Raw genomic sequence first — 17,692 nt, 5'->3', positions numbered from 1 at the left:
CTCAAAAAAATAAGAAATCTGAGAAATACAGCTTTGCCTTTTTGCCTGCTATCATACAAGAACTCTGCAGAGATAGGAACAGAATTATTCCTGTCACAGCAGCACTAAACTGCCTTGACCATCATTTTCCTTCTAACAATCAAATGTTGCATTCACTATACACTTTCTAGCAAACACATCTTCAAAGATCATTCTCCTTTCATACACTACACTAATCTATTCCTAGAAAAAGCTGAAGAGTATGCCATTCATTAAAATCTCAGTGTAATTCATAAAGTTTACAGAGAGCTTTCATTTTGACATTTCCTAAATTCTAAGGGCTGGATTTTTCAGCCATAATAATATTCTTCATCCTTAATATTCTTTTAGTATTTCTGATGAAATTTTCTAGGCTTTTAAAATAAACTGAAAACTACAATAAACTATGACAATAGCATCATATTAATACTAATGAGTTGCCAGCACAGTTGCAATCTTTACATCCACCACAAAGACCTGTGGCTTTTTAATATTATTCATACTATTCCTATTAATTATTTTCATTAATATGAATTAATAAAATAAATTATATCAACTCAATGGGCTGCCATCTTTCATATACTCCAGGATGAGAAAGAAGGTGAAAAAGTAACTTGGGTAAATTGGTCAAACAGCTATCGCCTAAAAAAAGGACTGATGATGCTCAGAAGTGCTGGATTCTGTTTCAGACTTTGAAAGGGTGAGTACTGTACAGTGCACAGAATTTTATGCCTGTTCTCCCTCAATTCAGGTACAGACCCCATACTCATACCCTATCATCCAATCTTTTTAACCAATGGCTTTCAGTACCCTTTAGTATCCTTTCCATTTCCTTCCCCATTTCTCTGCCAGAGCCAGCTTTTCATACGCAATTTTCCTCACTCTAAAGTGAGGAAATGTGAAGCAAATGCCACTGTCAGTTAAGCAAAGACCTACCATGACACAAGCAATGACTCGTTAGCAGTGCGACTAATTTTACTAAGCCACTTTGCTGCTTTATCTCACATGGGAACGTTCATGATAATATACCTTCATCCTTACCTGCAGGAGTATGTTGTCTCCCCTCCTTTGAACACCTTCCCACAGAGTTGGGAGGTTCCACTCTGTTGCAGTTTCTCCAGGAATGTATCTGGGTCTTCCCCAAACAAATAACATTCCAGGGGGTATAATATTGCTGCCTGGACCATTTCTTCTTGTTTCTCCAGCAAGGGGTCCATTTCAGCTGAGTAAATATTTGGCACATGTTTTGCCAAGCACTGTAAAAACGTAGCTTGGAAGTTGAATCTTTCATCACACCACTGCAAGAAAAGTACACCCATGGATAAACATAAATGAATAAACAAATACAAAGAAAATAGGATTAAGCACTTCTGATGTGAATCCAGAATTCTTGTCCACATCAGAAGTCAGTTCTGCAAGCAATAAAACCCAAGAAACCATGGTTTCCCAAGAATTTCTCTCCTATTTTCCTTTCGGTACCCACCACAGTAACCTCTGTTCCCTTGAAGTCTTCTACTAAAACACTCTGAGGCAAGAATTGGCAAGAGCTATGCTACTGTAGAGCAACCCCTGCACTAATTAACTTTCAACGACATGCTTGCCAACAGGCCAGCCAATACACAAGTCTTGATGTCTGTTCAGTTGCTGACATATGGAAAGAGCAGTAGCCTGTTTCCCTGCCTTAGCTGGGAAATAAGTTTGGTATTCATTCCTTAACCAACTGATAGTCACAAAACGTGCAGCAACTTCACGGTCTTTGAAATTGTTACCCTTCAGTAAAATCTTATTGAAACTGGTCATCAGGGTTGAATAGTGACTAAGGGAGAAAGAAGTGCAACTGGTTATAAAAGTTTAATGTCCTTGGGAAACCAGACTAAAATGCAATTTCGTATTTATAAGACAACTAATAAAAGCACTTGTGTTTTCACTTGAGGTTCTTCATTTTCTCAATTTAAGTCCCTAATTTTACTTGCAACTACTCTAGTTCTCTGAACATTTCTCTCCAATTGATCTATTTCTGTCCTTCAAGTCTGAATATTCTTTCTTTCACATTATTCCCATTATTTAGAAATACCTTTTGTTTTTCCCCGTTGCAAATCAGATAGCAAGTTTACCCATCAAGGCTCCTAAAGACAACCTCCTTTCATACACAACCTTGATTTATGCCCAAAAATTTATTTTTCCAAGAAAAAAAAAAAATGTATGTAACTTCACAAATAGCTCTAAAGAGAGTTTCTTCTGGGCCAGCAAGCAGAGAATGAGCAAAGCAACCACCAGAGTTCGGATTGAGAGAAGGATCAAAGAAGTAGACTACTCAACTTTTTTAAAGGATGAAAATGCACACCTTATGTGAAAGGCAAAAAATTCTGATTTCTGACTTAAAATGAAACCTACATCAATTGAATCAATGGATTGCCCCCCAAAATTGACAGAGATAAGGAATTAAATAATAGATCTAAGGCCACAGCTCCCTAGTTTACTACCTAGATTAGAACATTTCTCCGAAAAACTAAATTAATCTAGAACACATGCAGTCTAAAGTGCTGCAATCCCAGTACTCCAAGAACCAGATCTACAAACATCATGTAGAAATTGCATATTTGTTTTCTGAAAAACTGTATGTCTACCTAATACACACAAGTACAAAAACTGTCCACATAGAAAATTTAAACAGAACAAATAGAAATGAGATACCATGTTGAAACAGCCTAGATTAACAATAACATCCATTACGCAAAACTAATCTGCTAAAGATTTGTTCCATGTTGTAGTCACTCTGAACACTTGCTTTATGGCTTTCATAAGACACACTACACTTCTAATATGTTTAGTTTTAGCCTGGGGCTTCTACTGATATTTTGGCCACCAGTCTTCCCTTAGGTAGTGCATTACTTCATTTATCATGGTGATCCATGCACTCAAAGTTATGGAAGAAAATGCATGGCAGACACAGATGGAAAAGAGAAGCCATGGATATTGTGGTCAAGCAGGAGAGCAAATTTATCCTCAAATCATCCTCGAATATCCTCATTTTATTAGTGCAGGTTGACCAGTCTAATCAGATTTCTTGAATCACAAAGCATTCAACCCATCCTTAAATATCTGAAAATGAAGATTCATTCATGAAGGGAAGGGAACCACTTATTTAAATTCCAATTCTAATAAAAATTCTAGATCAAGAATAGATTTATTACTTGAGCAGTAAGCACCACTGTGATCACCATATCAGTCATAAAAGCTTTAACATACACATGCATGTAACACATATGCGTTCTGTATACGTATACAAACATGCACTCAAATATATAGGTGCGTATTTATTTTCACATCTTCACAGTGCTAAGGAACAAAAAGAAGAACAAACAAGTTAGCTGACTGCCTGTTTACTTTAATTAAGTTGTTCAAATTTTTCAACTACCTAGCAACAATTTTTTAAATAAAAATTATGCTTACCTAGGGCATAAGGACACCAAATTATAAAAAGCAACTGAAAATTAAATCCAAATTTATCAAATACTTGCATAACAACACTTAAAAAAGAAAAATATCACACTTAGCTGGGGGTTCTCATAAAGCTATCAAATTGTAAAAGGTAACTGAAAACTGAATTCCTTGCTCACATGTGTCTGGTTTTTTTTATATGTCTGATTTAAGACGAGTGGAAGTAAATTATTCCTATTATAATTAAAATCCATAATTCAATGTTCCTCCTTAAACACGTTTCCTCCTGTAACTTTAGTTTTTGTTTTAACTTACCTATACTGCACTATGGCTTTAGCAAGATCCCCTCCTAATCTGATTACTCTATTTCTTCAAATCGGGAGGTATGGGATGTGACCCCTTGGCACGTTCTCTTTTCAAAGCACAAAAGAATCCCAGCCTGTAGCTCTTCTATCTTAGTAAATCATGTTCCCAAGAGATGATGTAAGTTTAGCTTCTGCGTTGTTGGAACAGAGCACATCATAGCTTTAAGAAATACAGGACTAAGCTTTCCTGAAAATCTGCCAGAAGTGTAGAATGGGTTCTCACACAGTTTAACTCACAAGCATTTCAAGCATTCCTGTGCAAAGCTTTTAATTCTATTTAAATGTCCAGAGAAGGGAAGACAGGAAGTAGGGAATGAGGGAAGAAGGGAAGAGAGAGAACTCTCTCAAGCAGGCTGCCTGCCTTCTGGTAAACACACAAGAATTCTATCCTCATCCTATACATCACCCAGGAAATATCCATTGTATTCACAGGAGAAACAAGAATATTCTTTTTCTTATTTCTAAAAGCTGCACCAGGTTAAACGTCAGACCTATCCCATACCCTCTGTGTCTCCTAAGAGAAGTAATTCATTCCTTGTGTCAAAATCTGTTTTGTATGCTATATTCAACTGTATAAAATTACACACAAAACTATCAAAAATACAGAAGATACCAAATAAAGCATATCCCTAAATTAAGATTGACTGTCCAATGCTAGCTTGGTCCCCTCATGCACACATACTGAAATTCAGGTTTGAATACTTTGATTAATACTTTGAATAGTCCCACCTTCCCTCTGCTCGCTCACTCCTTTACCTGAGCACATACCCATCAAGTGCTCAGTTGCAACAGATATAAAAACCATATAAATTAATAAATTGTTAGTTTTTTCTTTATTGACCATATACTGACCAGTGAAGAGGAAATAAAATACCGTATCGTCATCAATTGAGTTCTAACCATCCTATGCACAGGATGAGCTGGGAGTCTAGAAAAGCTCAAGAGCTGTGCAAGACAGCTGCAAGCAGAGATGGGGCTTGCACTGCAGCTTTCTGCCCAGCACTGGCACAGGCTGCCCCGAGAGATTGTGGAGTTGCCATCCATGGACATATCCAAAAGCCACCTGGATGTGCTCCTGGGCAACCTGTTCTAGGTGACCCTGCTTGAGCAGGGAGTTTGGACAGGATGACCTCCAGAGGTCCCTTCCAGCCTCAGCCATTCTGTGATTCAAATTACTTCACCAGGAGAAATCTTATTTCTTTCTCTATCTCTATTAATCTTCCAATTTCTGCTACAAGTAAGCCCTACAGAAAAGTCATTTTTCAAATTTGATTCCACTTAAGAATAAATTTGAAATACTGTACTGAAAGAGGCAGAGGTCATGAGATAACGCAATTAAGATAAAAACATTATCATGTAACTAAAATACTACTATCGGTCAGCTCTCCACAGCCCCCCAGCACTCACACCCTACTCACCAGGGCCCACGGAGTGTAACTGAGGAAAGCCCAGAGGAAGCAGGACTAAATACACTCCACTCCAATTGACACTATTCCACTGGAAAATATTTTTGGGCTGCAAACTGAAAATTACTGAATTTAGGAAAAAAAAAAATCACCTCCACATACATTTGGAGTAAATTAAGGCTTCACCTCAAATTTGAATTCTAACATTTCTCAGCTTTTAATATCTGTATTAGCAACCTTAGTAAAGTTCTTTTGATGGGTTTTTCAGCCATTTTCTCATTTTTATTAAAAGTTAGCTGAAGAACCAGCCGCGCCATCACATGGACCATTCGGATATACACATGGCCTAGAAATAAAACCGCCACAATGACCAGAATGAGCTAAGGGAGTAATCATAACAGCAGCACACCACCACCTTTCCTGTGGAGACAGCAACATCCACACCATGCTGGTGGTCATTCCCAGGTATTGAAAACAGCAGGCAAAGGTGACACATGGGAAGCTGACACTAGTGAATAGCGTGCGTCAAAGACACACATTGTCTTCTATCTCTTCTTTTACACTCCATGTCACTAACCTTCTCCAGCCTCATCTCTTTTCCTCCTTTAATCACATGTTCTTGTAACATTCTCCTTTAAGATGACAATAATTCTCAAACCAGATGAAAAAGGGAGACAAAGGGCACCAGGAGCAGTTGCAAAGCTATGTTTCTCAAGCATAAGCAGTCTTGTCAAAAAAGCAAGAGACAGCAACCATTTTGTCCAAGACACAGTAATCTGTAATCTTTAATGGCTCTTGAGAAGAATATGACTACAGAAGTGGTACCTCACAATAGCACTTGAGAAAGAATCATTAGGAAATAATCTCTTATCTTGCATGGAAACATGTGGGATCAGACTACTAATATTTCTTCCCATGTGTAAGCATACAGAGATCTTCCCAGAAGTCAATTCCAACCAAACACGTTTGTAGGCTTTTTCCAAACCCTTTAAATAAGCATCACATCAGAAAAGGTCAGAGGATGAAGAATTGTATCTCCCTACAAATACTGCTATAAAAAGAAAAAAATATCTGTCATTGATATATCCAGTATATCCATATCCAATTTTGTCATTCACAAACGCATTCATTTGTGAATATTGCAAATAGGAATGAAAGCTAAGTAAGTATATAAAGAAAAAGAGGAAAAAAGTCAACAAACTCTCTCAGTTCACTTTTCTCCTATAGATCAAGCATCAAATGAGATTTCTCACCACTACAACAGAATTTCTTTATCATTGCAAGAGGTTTATTAATTTAGTAGCCATTACTTCCATAAGAGTTTTTCATTTACATTCTAAGCAGTTCTGTTTGAGTTTTAAAGTCTTTTCAAACTAACAGTTTGCATTAGGCAATACCATAAGAAGCCGCTCTACTTTAACTGCACTGATTGACACACTGATCTTCTAGCGCAAAGGTGACCGCATAAATTTCAAGACTGTATTTTTAGATATATACATCAATGTAACCAGTGAAAAGAAGGAATGCTAATATTTATAAACATTAAATAACAAATTATGAAGGAATAGACACTGCCAGTAGCACAAACTAAAACTTGTACCTAGTCAAGTATTCCAGTTTAAAGGAGTAGTAAAAAAAAAGCTTAGCTTGTGCATGACACAAATCTGTCAAATGTGAGATGGCAATACCAGCTGCCTGTCAAAACAGCTGGCAGAAGCAGGATTTTAAAAGTAAATATATAAAATGCTGGGGACATACTGATTTCAAGCAGGTGTCATTCAACATAAGTACCAAATGCAAAAGGCACCTTTACTTCAACACACAGAACAGCTGTTACTAGTTAAACAGGGATTAGCAGAACAGATCCCAGAAAACTTTTATTCTGATATTGTCTATCCAATTGAGCAACCATAAAAGACATTTTAAAAGGATAAACACGCACAAGTTCTTCGATAAGTATGCGGAATACTTGAAATTTCTTTACAAAGCAAACTTCAGAAGATTCTTGAACTAACATGTTCATCTAAGGTTCTGCTTTTACATTTGTAGTTCAGTTTTTCCTTCTGTTTATTTTAGTTTAAAATTATCAGTTTTCTAATGCACTGAAAATAAGATCCAACTGCAGTACAGAACACCTAGGCATGATTTTTAGTAAAAACAACAAGAGACAAGGCAACCTATTTCAACCTCAAAAGATACATATTCCCCAAAGAAGAGGCTTCAAAAATAAGCACTATAAATTAATTAGCATATTTGTTCTTCCCTGCCTTAAATCAACCCGAATTTTTTAAGGAGCATAAATTCTACTATCTCAGGAAGGGCACACTTCAGGGAGTTAAAATGGAAGCTTACTCTAGTTTTTTTGTCACATAGGCACTATGTAGCTGTTCATGATGTGTTTCACATTCTCTGACAAAGTATAGCCAATGTTTTAGTAGAGAATCTAAGCTTAAAAAAAAAATTACTGTTTAGAACTCAGTTACGAAATATCTTTTTTCTGACACGTCAGTCACATGGCTCCTTTATGTAACATAGCTGGGAACCAGCCATGTAGCAAACTTTGGTCTGCTCTGGATATCAGTAGTTGCACTAAAAGAAGCAAGTTTGGTTTCAAAAGTTAATTTTCTATTGGCACAACATGGGTAACATTCAAGACTATTTATCATTGTCTTAACAAAAGATCAACTCTGACCTGAAGACATAAAAGAACTGTTTGATCTTTATATTCATTTAAACTTTGGGCCCTAAGCCAAAGCAGGGTGCCAATTAATGTTAAAAGATGCTTTAATGATGCAGGTGTTTGCCCACTGGAAATGAGACTCATAACAATAGCGCAGACTACTAACACTCTGTCTACAGTAGAATCTACCTTGACTCCAGTAGTCTCCAATGACTACCCATTTAGCTGAACCAGAGCAAACCAGTGACAACCAGAGAAGCAAAAGTAACCACCAGCACCATCAGCTACTGTTTTGGCTGCTGACAGCTAAAATGAATGTCGTCTTCAGGGTGAACAACGCACAGACCCAGGCTGTTCAACCTCTTTGAAACTGCAGGTCAGGTGTCAGTTTTAAATCACAGTCATCTCCAAAATCACGAGTGCACCTTCAGTTCATAGGGGTAAGCACCTGAATGCAAACGGGTGCCCAAGGATACATCTGAAGTGAAATCATGGCCTGTAATTCTCTCTCTGCCATGCTGTAGATATCTCTATTGTACTGCCTACCAACTTTAATTCTTTCCTTGTTTGCTCCTTAACATCCATGCCATGGTCTCCTGCCCTCAAAAGAACAGAATATCTACCAAATTTCTTAGCACCAGACCGCACTTCAAAAATTGCAACTACAGTGGATGTTTATAAAGAACTAATTCATTAATTTGGGGGGGGGGGGGGGGGGGGGGACACAACAACGCCAACACCAAAAAAAAAAGCACTCATTTTTTGTATTAATTCCTGTGTACTCAAACTTGTCTTACAACCACCCAGTTTTACAATCATTCATTTTAAGATCCACTGTATATGTAGCCTGATTCTGCAGTGAATGTGTAATAAAATTCAGATGAATTTATCTGTATTTAGCACTCACTCAGCACCTCCCAAATGCTTTCCCTTACACACCAAAACCAACCTGTTTATCCCTAGCTTCTTTACTGCTCTAGGATCTAGAAGCCACTTAAACAGTTGTATGCTGTCAGGAACATCCACTTACCACCACGTTCTCCTCCACCACATACCTCTTGCAGCACTGTAACAGTATTACAGCAGAATTACAGCAACTATAATTTATGCACTTTATGTGGACTTGAGGAAAGGTGACAGCTACCTTCACAATCGCAGTTCACTCCTGTGCTAACAAAAGCCACAAAAATTACTAAGAAGCATGAGCAAACATGAAAGCAGACGAGGAAGGACAAACCACAGTATTGCTTAATGCCATAACAAAATGAAAGCACTTCAACAGAGTGCTAAATATATAAGGACGCAAGCAGGACCTTGGCGATGCTCCACTTCCCTGTTCAACTTCATGGGCTCCATTTCTTGGATACTGATACAAGTGTACAGTATACACTATTCTGCCAATACACTGCACTGTTCTAAAAACAGTGGCTTTGACTATATGCGATTCAGGGCTTATTTACAAAAAGGATATGCTGTTTTACCTAAAGATGAAATTTTAAACTAATTTAGCTTAACACAAACTAATCTAAAATTATATGGACATGTCATCTGGTCTAAACAGGTTAATTCAGTTTAGGAGAGGTTAGATTTAAAACTGGAAGAAGTCACTGCAACTCCAAAATAAGATTAGTGAAATCTCAGTGAGGCATCTTAAGAAATAACCTGCACATGAATATCCCCTCCATATTACTTTATTACAACACAGCTACAGAAGCAAGGCTCCTCGTATGCATTTTCTCAACTATATAATTGCATTGAATGACACAAAACAAGATCTGAAATACTTTAGAATGCACGAGCGCCTGTATCATGTTTTGCTTTCCGAGATTAAAATTCAAAATCAAGTTATTTTCCTGCCTTTAAAGTAAATATCCTAATAATAAAGCTTTTCTCTTCTTGTACACCACTACCCCACTTACATCTATACTTTTGTATATGAGTATCAACTGATGACAGAAGATGGGACTTCTGAAAAAAAACCCTTTGCTTCACAAATATTACTGAGAAGGTATATATACATCAAAATTTGAAGATTTAGCATAAATTCAAGTCTTTGAAATATTTTAATATCTAAATCCTGCTCATATATTCCAGATAGCAGCCGCCAAAGCAGGCAGGAGTCAAACTGGAATTTGTTTAGAATACAGATGGACAAACAACCAAAGGGCCGGATCCAGCCTGCAAAGCAGGCTTTTATTAGGCCACCAGCAATGCCTGCTAGCCAACTATTAGACAAGCCAAGTCCAGCCCATCAGTCAGCCAAGCAAACTGCAGATGCTGTTGGGAAAGAAAAGAAAGTAAACTCAAGTTTAGTAGACAGGTTGTACTACTAGGTCAGTGCCAGTGCAGCCCAAATTCAGCCCTCTCTCTTTGAGGGCAGCTCAGCACAGGAAGCGATACTGCCACTACAGAGAAGTAGAGAGCAAAGACGGGACCTGACTTCAACTAATGCAGTGAAACACCAACTCAGGTATTTCTAACTACAGTCATCCAATCCAAATATTAAATGCATAGGTGATTAAAGTAATTCACAGAGAAAAAAAGAGAATAATTCTGTTCAGCAAACACACAACTGTCTCCATCTACATCCTTTCTAAACTTCACTATTTGTTGCTTCATTCACACTCTGCATAACAATAACGTCTTACTCAGCCTCTTTTGTTCCACAGTAAAGCCACCTTTAATTAAGAAAGGTAAAGTCGGAAAACGGATAAAAGATGCATGTATATGCTAGAGCGTTTTAAGGACGCAGGATAGTCTTTGAAGCTTTTTAAAGTTTGATCCCGTTTAATTACGTAGAGGTCAAATGAAGACACGGAACAGGGGGTGGAAGAGGCTGCAGGGAGCTGGCGACAAACCGCTTCCCTCTGGGCCGCCTGACAGAGGCGCGCCGGGCCCAGAGCAGGGCTGGCCCGCCGGGGCAGGGGCGGCCGCCGCCAGGCCGCAGCCAGCGCAGGGCGCCGGGACCGGGGCTGCTCCAGGCAGCAGCTGGGTGCGCGCCCCCGCCCCGCCGGCGGCGCAGGGGGCCAGCGGACCGCCCGCTCTCCTCCCCACGCGCCCCGTGCTCCGGCCCCACAGCCCGCGGTCGCGCCTCAGCAGGTGCCGTCGCCACCCGCCGGCAACAGCGGGCGCACAATAGCGCGTCCCGCCTCTCCACGGCGCCGCACAGCAGCACCACCGCGGAAAACGCGGCCTCCGCGGCGCCGCCCCTCGAGCAGCGGACGCCGGCTGTCTCCGCGGCCGGCAGCGGGGCGCCCCGCGGCCGAAAAAGCTCGACCGAGCAGCGGGGTCGCCGCGCGGGCAGGGCACAGGCTGCCCCCGAGCGGGGGCAGGGGGAACCGCGCCGCCGCACCGGGCTGCAGCCTCACCATGGCTCGCTCCTGGGCCTGCACGGGGACCCGGCTGCCCACAGCTCCCGCCGCTCCCGCTCCAGGCCCTCCGTCGGCTCTGTCCGCCATTTTGAGAGCGAGGGACGCGGCCGGCGACGCCGCCACCGCCCAGAAGGAGCCGCCGCCGCCGCCCCCCGGACGCTGCGCCGCCCTGCGTCCACAGCCCGCCCCCCGCGGCGGCCCGGGCTGCACCACGCAGGCGCCGCGCGCCCTGCGCGCATGCTCCGTGGCGCCGAGTAGCTGGGAGTTGGGAGGCGGTGACGGGGAGGTTGGCTGTGGAGCTGCCTGTGCGCGCTGTCCCAGAGGCGATAGGGCAGAGGAGGCCGATGACTGAGGGGGCTGAGGGCGGGAGACGTCCGGCAGTTGAAGGCCGGGAGGCGCGGTGAGGCGAAGCGAGCGCGGTCTCCTTCGCCCGGCCAGGCCCGCTCAGCAGCGCTGTGAGGGCTGGGGAGGCCCGGACGCGTCCGGCAGCGCCTCCTGCCTCCCACGGGAGGCCGAGGCAAAGCGTTTCCCCAGGATCCGTCAGGACGGTCAGCAAGCGAAACTTCTATTGATCCTGCCTGCAGAGTTACATGGATGAAGTTCCTCTGCGGGCACTTAAACTGCACAGTGTGGGTGTTCACTAAGGACCCTGCATTAATAGCAAGGTAATAGCTTAAGTAATTTTCATATAGACTGATGCAGATTCATACTACTTGAGCAGACATGGCATATGTCTCCCATTTGGGCAAAGCAAAAGCAAAATTCTCTGAACTTTGTACAGTACAAGTGTAGGAGGCAGCAGTAGCTTTAGGCACATGCCTGTCTCCAAGGTCAAAATTTTTCCTCCACACGTCCTTGCTACAGAAAATTATAACTGTTCTGGGTACTCTGTGTTTGCTACTCTGGCAGAAGATGAGGGCATTGAGTAACTTGGCTGATAGGTGACAGACCAGGCCTAAGTGCTGCTGGAACTTTTCCAGATTGTTGCAAACCAGTCCGGTTGTGCAATTCCCTGTGTTTGTTCCTTTATAGGGCTGGGGAAATAGGCAAGGAGCCATAGCTTTGGACCTTGCAGGCATGCATACTAACCACCTATCAAATGTCTTAATGCCTCTGTTTCGAAGAAGACTGTTTCCTTCCATTGCAGTCTTACTGCTTCAAGCCTCCAAGCAACTTTTCCATGTTCCTCAGTTATCAGTATGGATGGGAAGAAGTTTGCAGGTGACCTTTTCAGGTATATTCAATAGATTTTTCTCAATGTACCTGGCCACAGGTACTCAAATTTTTCTCTTATCTTCAGAAGATCTGACTGTAGCTCTTCTGTACTAGCTACCACTCATCTTCATTTGAAAAAGTCACTGCAGACTTACTTACCTTCTTGAAATCTGTCACTTAACATTACCATGTAGATAAGGTCACTGAGACAGGTTTAGGCACAAGACGTAAAAAAAAAAAAAAGTGAATTTTGCTATTGAGCCACTTAATCAATTAAAAGCTTCATCTTGTTCTACCTGTATGTGTTGCAGATCTGTACTCAACCCTTTTCGATAGCATGGCGGTCCACTAACCAGCAGTGTTGTTTGCACCACAGCTGAGTTTAGACTATGATTACTGGAGTCCTCCTCATGTTTTAGCATCAACAGTAGCAATTGTATAATCCAGCTTCCGATGCAGTCGAGCAAGAGAAGCAAGGCTGTGATTCCAAGACAGCAACAAATGCGCTTGAGCAGCGGGAGGGCTGCCGGCAGTCCCCGCTGCTGTGAGACAGGCGTCTCGCATGGCCATATCTTTTAGCCTTACTATCAGTATGGTTTCACTTTACTGTGGGACTTTTAGAAGAAGTTATGCTAATGTAAACCAGCTGCTTTAGTTGAGCAAGAGTATAGACTTATTAAACAAAATAATACAAAAAAAAAAAAAGAAATATTTGGAACCCACGTATGCTGGGAGACAGCAAAATAAGTGGCAGTGAACCTCTGAAAAAACAAGTTGGCACTACTACCCAAGCAGAAATGGCACAAAAGACCAGTATCTCCATGGATACTAAAGTAATAGAGGAAATCAGAATAACAAATCAGGAATTAAGATAAATTTTAATAGAGACAACATGCTGAAGCTCGGCAGTCCTGCTGGAGCTAAAATAAAATGGTAAAGCTCCAGGAAGAAATTGAGCAAACCCTAGTTTTCGAGATTAGTCCCCAAGATTACCAGGATTACTGATTGCTAACTGTTGATTTAAAAACAGTTGTTTGGGGTGTTCTTTGGGGGGAAGTAGGAAGCAGACAAGCAAGATGGAAGGCAGCTGAAAAAACCAAGGCAAATGTATGTTAAGTTCCACAAAAGAGCAGCTAAATTATCAGGAACATCTGAAAAAGGGCGTAATATATTAATGAAGTGTAACTGATCTGAAAAGTGTTTTTCTTGATCAATGCTAAAAATTAAATCTTTGTCCTATGACATTATATGAGAAAAGATAAGGAAACTTAAGCAATATTGAATTAGAAACTTCTAACTATCTGAAAAGATGTTTGAGAACACTACGTCAAATATCAAAGAAAACAGTGATGTCAAGTGACAGAAGCTTTTTCAGCTAAACTCATGCTTAAGATGGTAAAAAAACCTAAACAGTTAATGTGGGCAGCAGTTAGGAAAACAGGGAGTTGATGGCAAAGAATAATTTACCAATTATGAAACTGTACAGTTGCCATAGTAAGGTTTAAAATGGTGTATATGAAAAAAAACATGTTCAAAAGACTGTAAAAAGACTTTTTAGGTATGTCAGGAGAAAAAAAAAAAAAGTCATTTGCCTGCATTTATGAGCAGGTAGAATTATAAATACTGACAGGAAAAGAAAAAAAAGGTGACTGTTTGCATGCTGTACATGGAAGGAAGCGGGATGAGACACTGCTCTTTTCATTTCCTACGTCTTTTTTTGTCCCGACCGTTCTTGACCGAAGAAGTGGCCCCAGGCCTCCTCACGGCACGTACTCCCGCCCCAATCACGAAAATGGCTTAAGGACTCGTGCCTTCGGCGCATCTCAGATCACGTTTCGGCCTGGATTGTTTAGCCCAGGCGTTTCCAGGCCCCCCTGCAGCTAGGGGGGCCGCGGGCACGCTCAGAACCCAGGGCTGGGGGGCGGCCGAGAGCCGCTCGCAGCTGCCCGGCCCGGCAGCCTCCGGCGGACCCCGCAGCCTCGCCGAACACACCCGCCGGAAGGAGGGGCGCGCCCGCTCCCTCCGGCCGCGGGCATCGGTCCTCCGAGCCAACCATAGACGAGCGGCAGGGGCGGCCCGACAAGCCGAGGAGGTGGGCCGCGACGCGGAAGTGCTGAAGGCAGCGGCGCTGCCCGGCGGCGGGGGGGAGGGGCCGCCCGGGGTGGGCGCATGGTGGTAGCGCGGCGCAGGATGCTGAAGCTGGCTGTGGGGCTGCTGACAGCGGCCGCCGTGGCGCTGCTGCTGGATTGGTACGCACCTTCGGGGGCGCCGCCGCCGGCGGGTGAGCGCCGCCGCCGGCGGGCCCTTCAGCCAGCCCCCGGGGCGGAGGCCGCCAACCTGCTGTGGGTAGTGCAGGTGAGTGGGGCCAGGGGAAGGGGGCGTGGCCGAGCAACGGCCCGGCGCGAGAGGCGGCGGTTGGCGCCGCGCTGAGGCACGGCCGCCCCCCGCTTCTCGGGGCTCCCTAGCGGCGGAGGTCGCTGTGCGAGCCCCCCGAGCTGGGCGGGGAGGCGGGGCGCCGCGCTGCCGCCGGCGGGCCGCCAGGGGCGAGCGAGGGGCTCCCAGGTGCGGTGGTCCCGCACTCGGTGAGAAGCTGTGGCCCATTCTCCCGGTAAACGTCCCCCTTGGCTGTCCCGGAGGCTCGCAGTCAAGCCTGAGCTACAGGGCTCTGGACTGCCCAAAAGATAAGATGTGCGTGGTAGAAGCGGGTAATTAAAACTCACCCAATTATTACACTATCCTATATATTGCGTCAGTAGCCGATACAGTATTATCTAATATCCCAGTGAGAAATGCAGGCTCTGCCTGTCCCCTTCCAAAACTCAGGGAAGTTTTGTGGCTGAGAAAATAGTTACACGGATTTTTAGCAATAGAAGGTACTGGGCCAGTATAGGAGTGATGTACATTAGGTTAAATGTACACAGCTTCCTTTCCAGGTTGAACATCAAATCCAAATTAAGCTGGCATAGTCTTGGAAGTAAACTGTCACGTCTGGGTGCTTCTGTGGCCTCTCTTCTGACTCTTCCTCCCAGAGCATTCCTGAAGCACTTAGTGTATAACTAACCGCAAGCTGTTTACGTATTTGCAGGTAATCGACGGCTGAGATGTCACAGGGGTTGCTGTACAGTTCCTTCGAACAAATAGGCTGCTTTTACTATTTTGCTTTTATTCTCAAACTCAAGGACACTTTGCCTGAATGTATTAACTGCAGGCAGTGCTCGTAGTGCATAAGCCGGTGTATTATTAGTCCTTTTGTTCTCTCCAATTGCTATGTATTTTCAAAGTCAGTTTTTCCAGTAATTTCTCCTTAAGTGACTTAAGGCTTATCTTTACTGCAGAACAGATTTCCAGATGAGAGATATGCTTGAGGTAATGTAGATAAAGCCTCTATCTTGAGTTGCTATCTTGAAGAGAGTCAACTACAGCAGCATATAGCAGCTGCAGAGCTGTGCTGACAAGCAGCGTGCACAGCTCCATACTTCTCTTGCCATGTTTTCTCTGGTTGTATTACTTCAAGTGGAGTTGTCCCAAGGATAGGTCATGGCACAGCTAATTTGGGACTTGGCTTTACTTTCAAGTGGTTATGTTCTCTTTCAGATGTGCCCTTTAACAGCTGCTTTATCATTGACCTAACTTGGAAATTAATCAAGCACTAAATCCAGCATTGCGCCTGATGATGTTGTGGGAAACAGGCTTCAGGCTCCCTGGTGACTCCATAGGTCTAGCCTAGGTCACTGGATAGAGCTCAAGATGACCTGTTCTGCCCCCAGCAGTTCCTGCCTTGGTTTTCCTCCCATCCACAGCACTGTCTCTTCTTAAACTGAACTAAATTGCAATCTTTGTATTATAATCTTGTATTAGCGGCTGTTTTACCTGTCTTATAGCAGAACTTCCTTTCTTACCCAGTGCCTAATAGACAGTCTAGTTCAGTATTTGACAAGCTTATAGTTGATTTTTCTCCTGTTTCTGTCAGCTGGATGCATTCTACTGTTGCTGTAGGCCTTGTAATTCTCCCTTGTTAATCCCTGCCTTTCCTGAGCCACATCTTCTCTAGATAAGGAATGCAGATGATGATTTCTCCTCGCCCCTAAGTCTTTTCCAACCCATTTTGATGAAGGTTACTCCATATGATGCAATGAGAGAGGCCAAGTTTCCACATCAGTCAGAGGGAGGGGAAAGAGAAGAAATGCAGCAAGTGAGCTTTTACCTACATTTTGGGAAATTAAATAAGAGCATTGCAAACTTTTCCCCTTGCCCACTGACTTCCCTTTTATTGGGACATCTTTTGAGGTTAATTAAAAAACAATGGGAGAAGCTCCGCTCCCAAGATCTTCATATTTCATGACTTTTAGTGATGACGGAAACTTAGTCCCAGCTCTCAGAAGTCCCGGGACACTGTAACTCTTAGAACTTACAAGAAAAGCCTTCTGTAAATCCTAAACTCGTATCATAGTAGGGGAAAAAAGTGAGATCATCTTTGTAGAAAATCAGGCTTCCCAAACACTGTCTGCTAAAATTTACATTCTCTCTAGTTATCAGTAGAACAGGAGTAAGGTTTCTTGTAAGACTTTTTGCTCCAGAATCTGGAGACAGCAACAATAGACATTTCTATTTTCTCTGTTTGATTGCTGAGATAGATGAGTTACAAATCCACTGGCTGAGGAGAAGAAAAATAAGGTATTGAATCCTTGTCAATGATTAAATTAGGTTTGATGTATCGAGGTAGTTTTACTGTGCTCTTTGATTCACACTAGCTTGAATGTATCAATAAAAATGAAGTTAAGGTTATGTCTAGAAGTGTTTAGTTTTTTAGCATCCAATTCTGATCTAGGCAAAAGTTCCATATAAGCAAATGGGGAATTTTCCTAAGCAGAATTAAAAGACTGTATTCAGGTAATGTTTTCTACATACTCAAATGACTGAATAAGTAGAAGCTAAGGCATTTTGTCTCCAAGGTATTTTATCTGGATTTTTCAAAAAGGAAAAAGTTTTACAAGAGCCAGGTTTATTAAATTGAATTTAAAAGTTAATGTTTTTCTTTCTCAGTGGTAATCATCAGATGGCCATGAGCATGTGCTTGCTGGTTTTTGAGCGTCATATACCATTTGTCTAAACTGAGGAGAATAATCTATTAATTGATTGACTGAAATGGAATGGAAAGTGGAATTGAAAGCATTCACCAAGATTTATTTTGGACAG

At 42.5% G+C, this 17,692-nt stretch overlaps 1 protein-coding gene across 1 annotated transcript in view; it reads right to left on the bottom strand.

Annotated features, from left to right (window-relative positions):
- The window catches only part of UBR1 (ubiquitin protein ligase E3 component n-recognin 1), a 72,199-nt gene extending 60,897 nt beyond the window's left edge, over positions 1-11,302 (bottom strand). Inside the window, exons 1-2 of the mRNA XM_059819963.1 lie at positions 11,279-11,302; positions 1,060-1,316 (exon numbers count right to left, since the gene is read on the bottom strand). Of these exons, the coding sequence (XP_059675946.1) occupies positions 1,060-1,316; positions 11,279-11,281 (260 nt within the window). The 5' untranslated portion in view covers positions 11,282-11,302. The remainder of the gene's footprint in view (positions 1-1,059; positions 1,317-11,278) is intronic.
- Positions 11,303-17,692: the final 6,390 nt, after the last annotated feature.

Source organism: Gavia stellata, chromosome 7 (assembly GCF_030936135.1).
Source record: "Gavia stellata isolate bGavSte3 chromosome 7, bGavSte3.hap2, whole genome shotgun sequence".
NCBI lineage: Eukaryota > Metazoa > Chordata > Aves > Gaviiformes > Gaviidae > Gavia > Gavia stellata.
The sequence above is the reverse complement of the archived record's forward strand: the minus strand, read 5'-3'. Positions and strand labels throughout refer to the sequence as shown.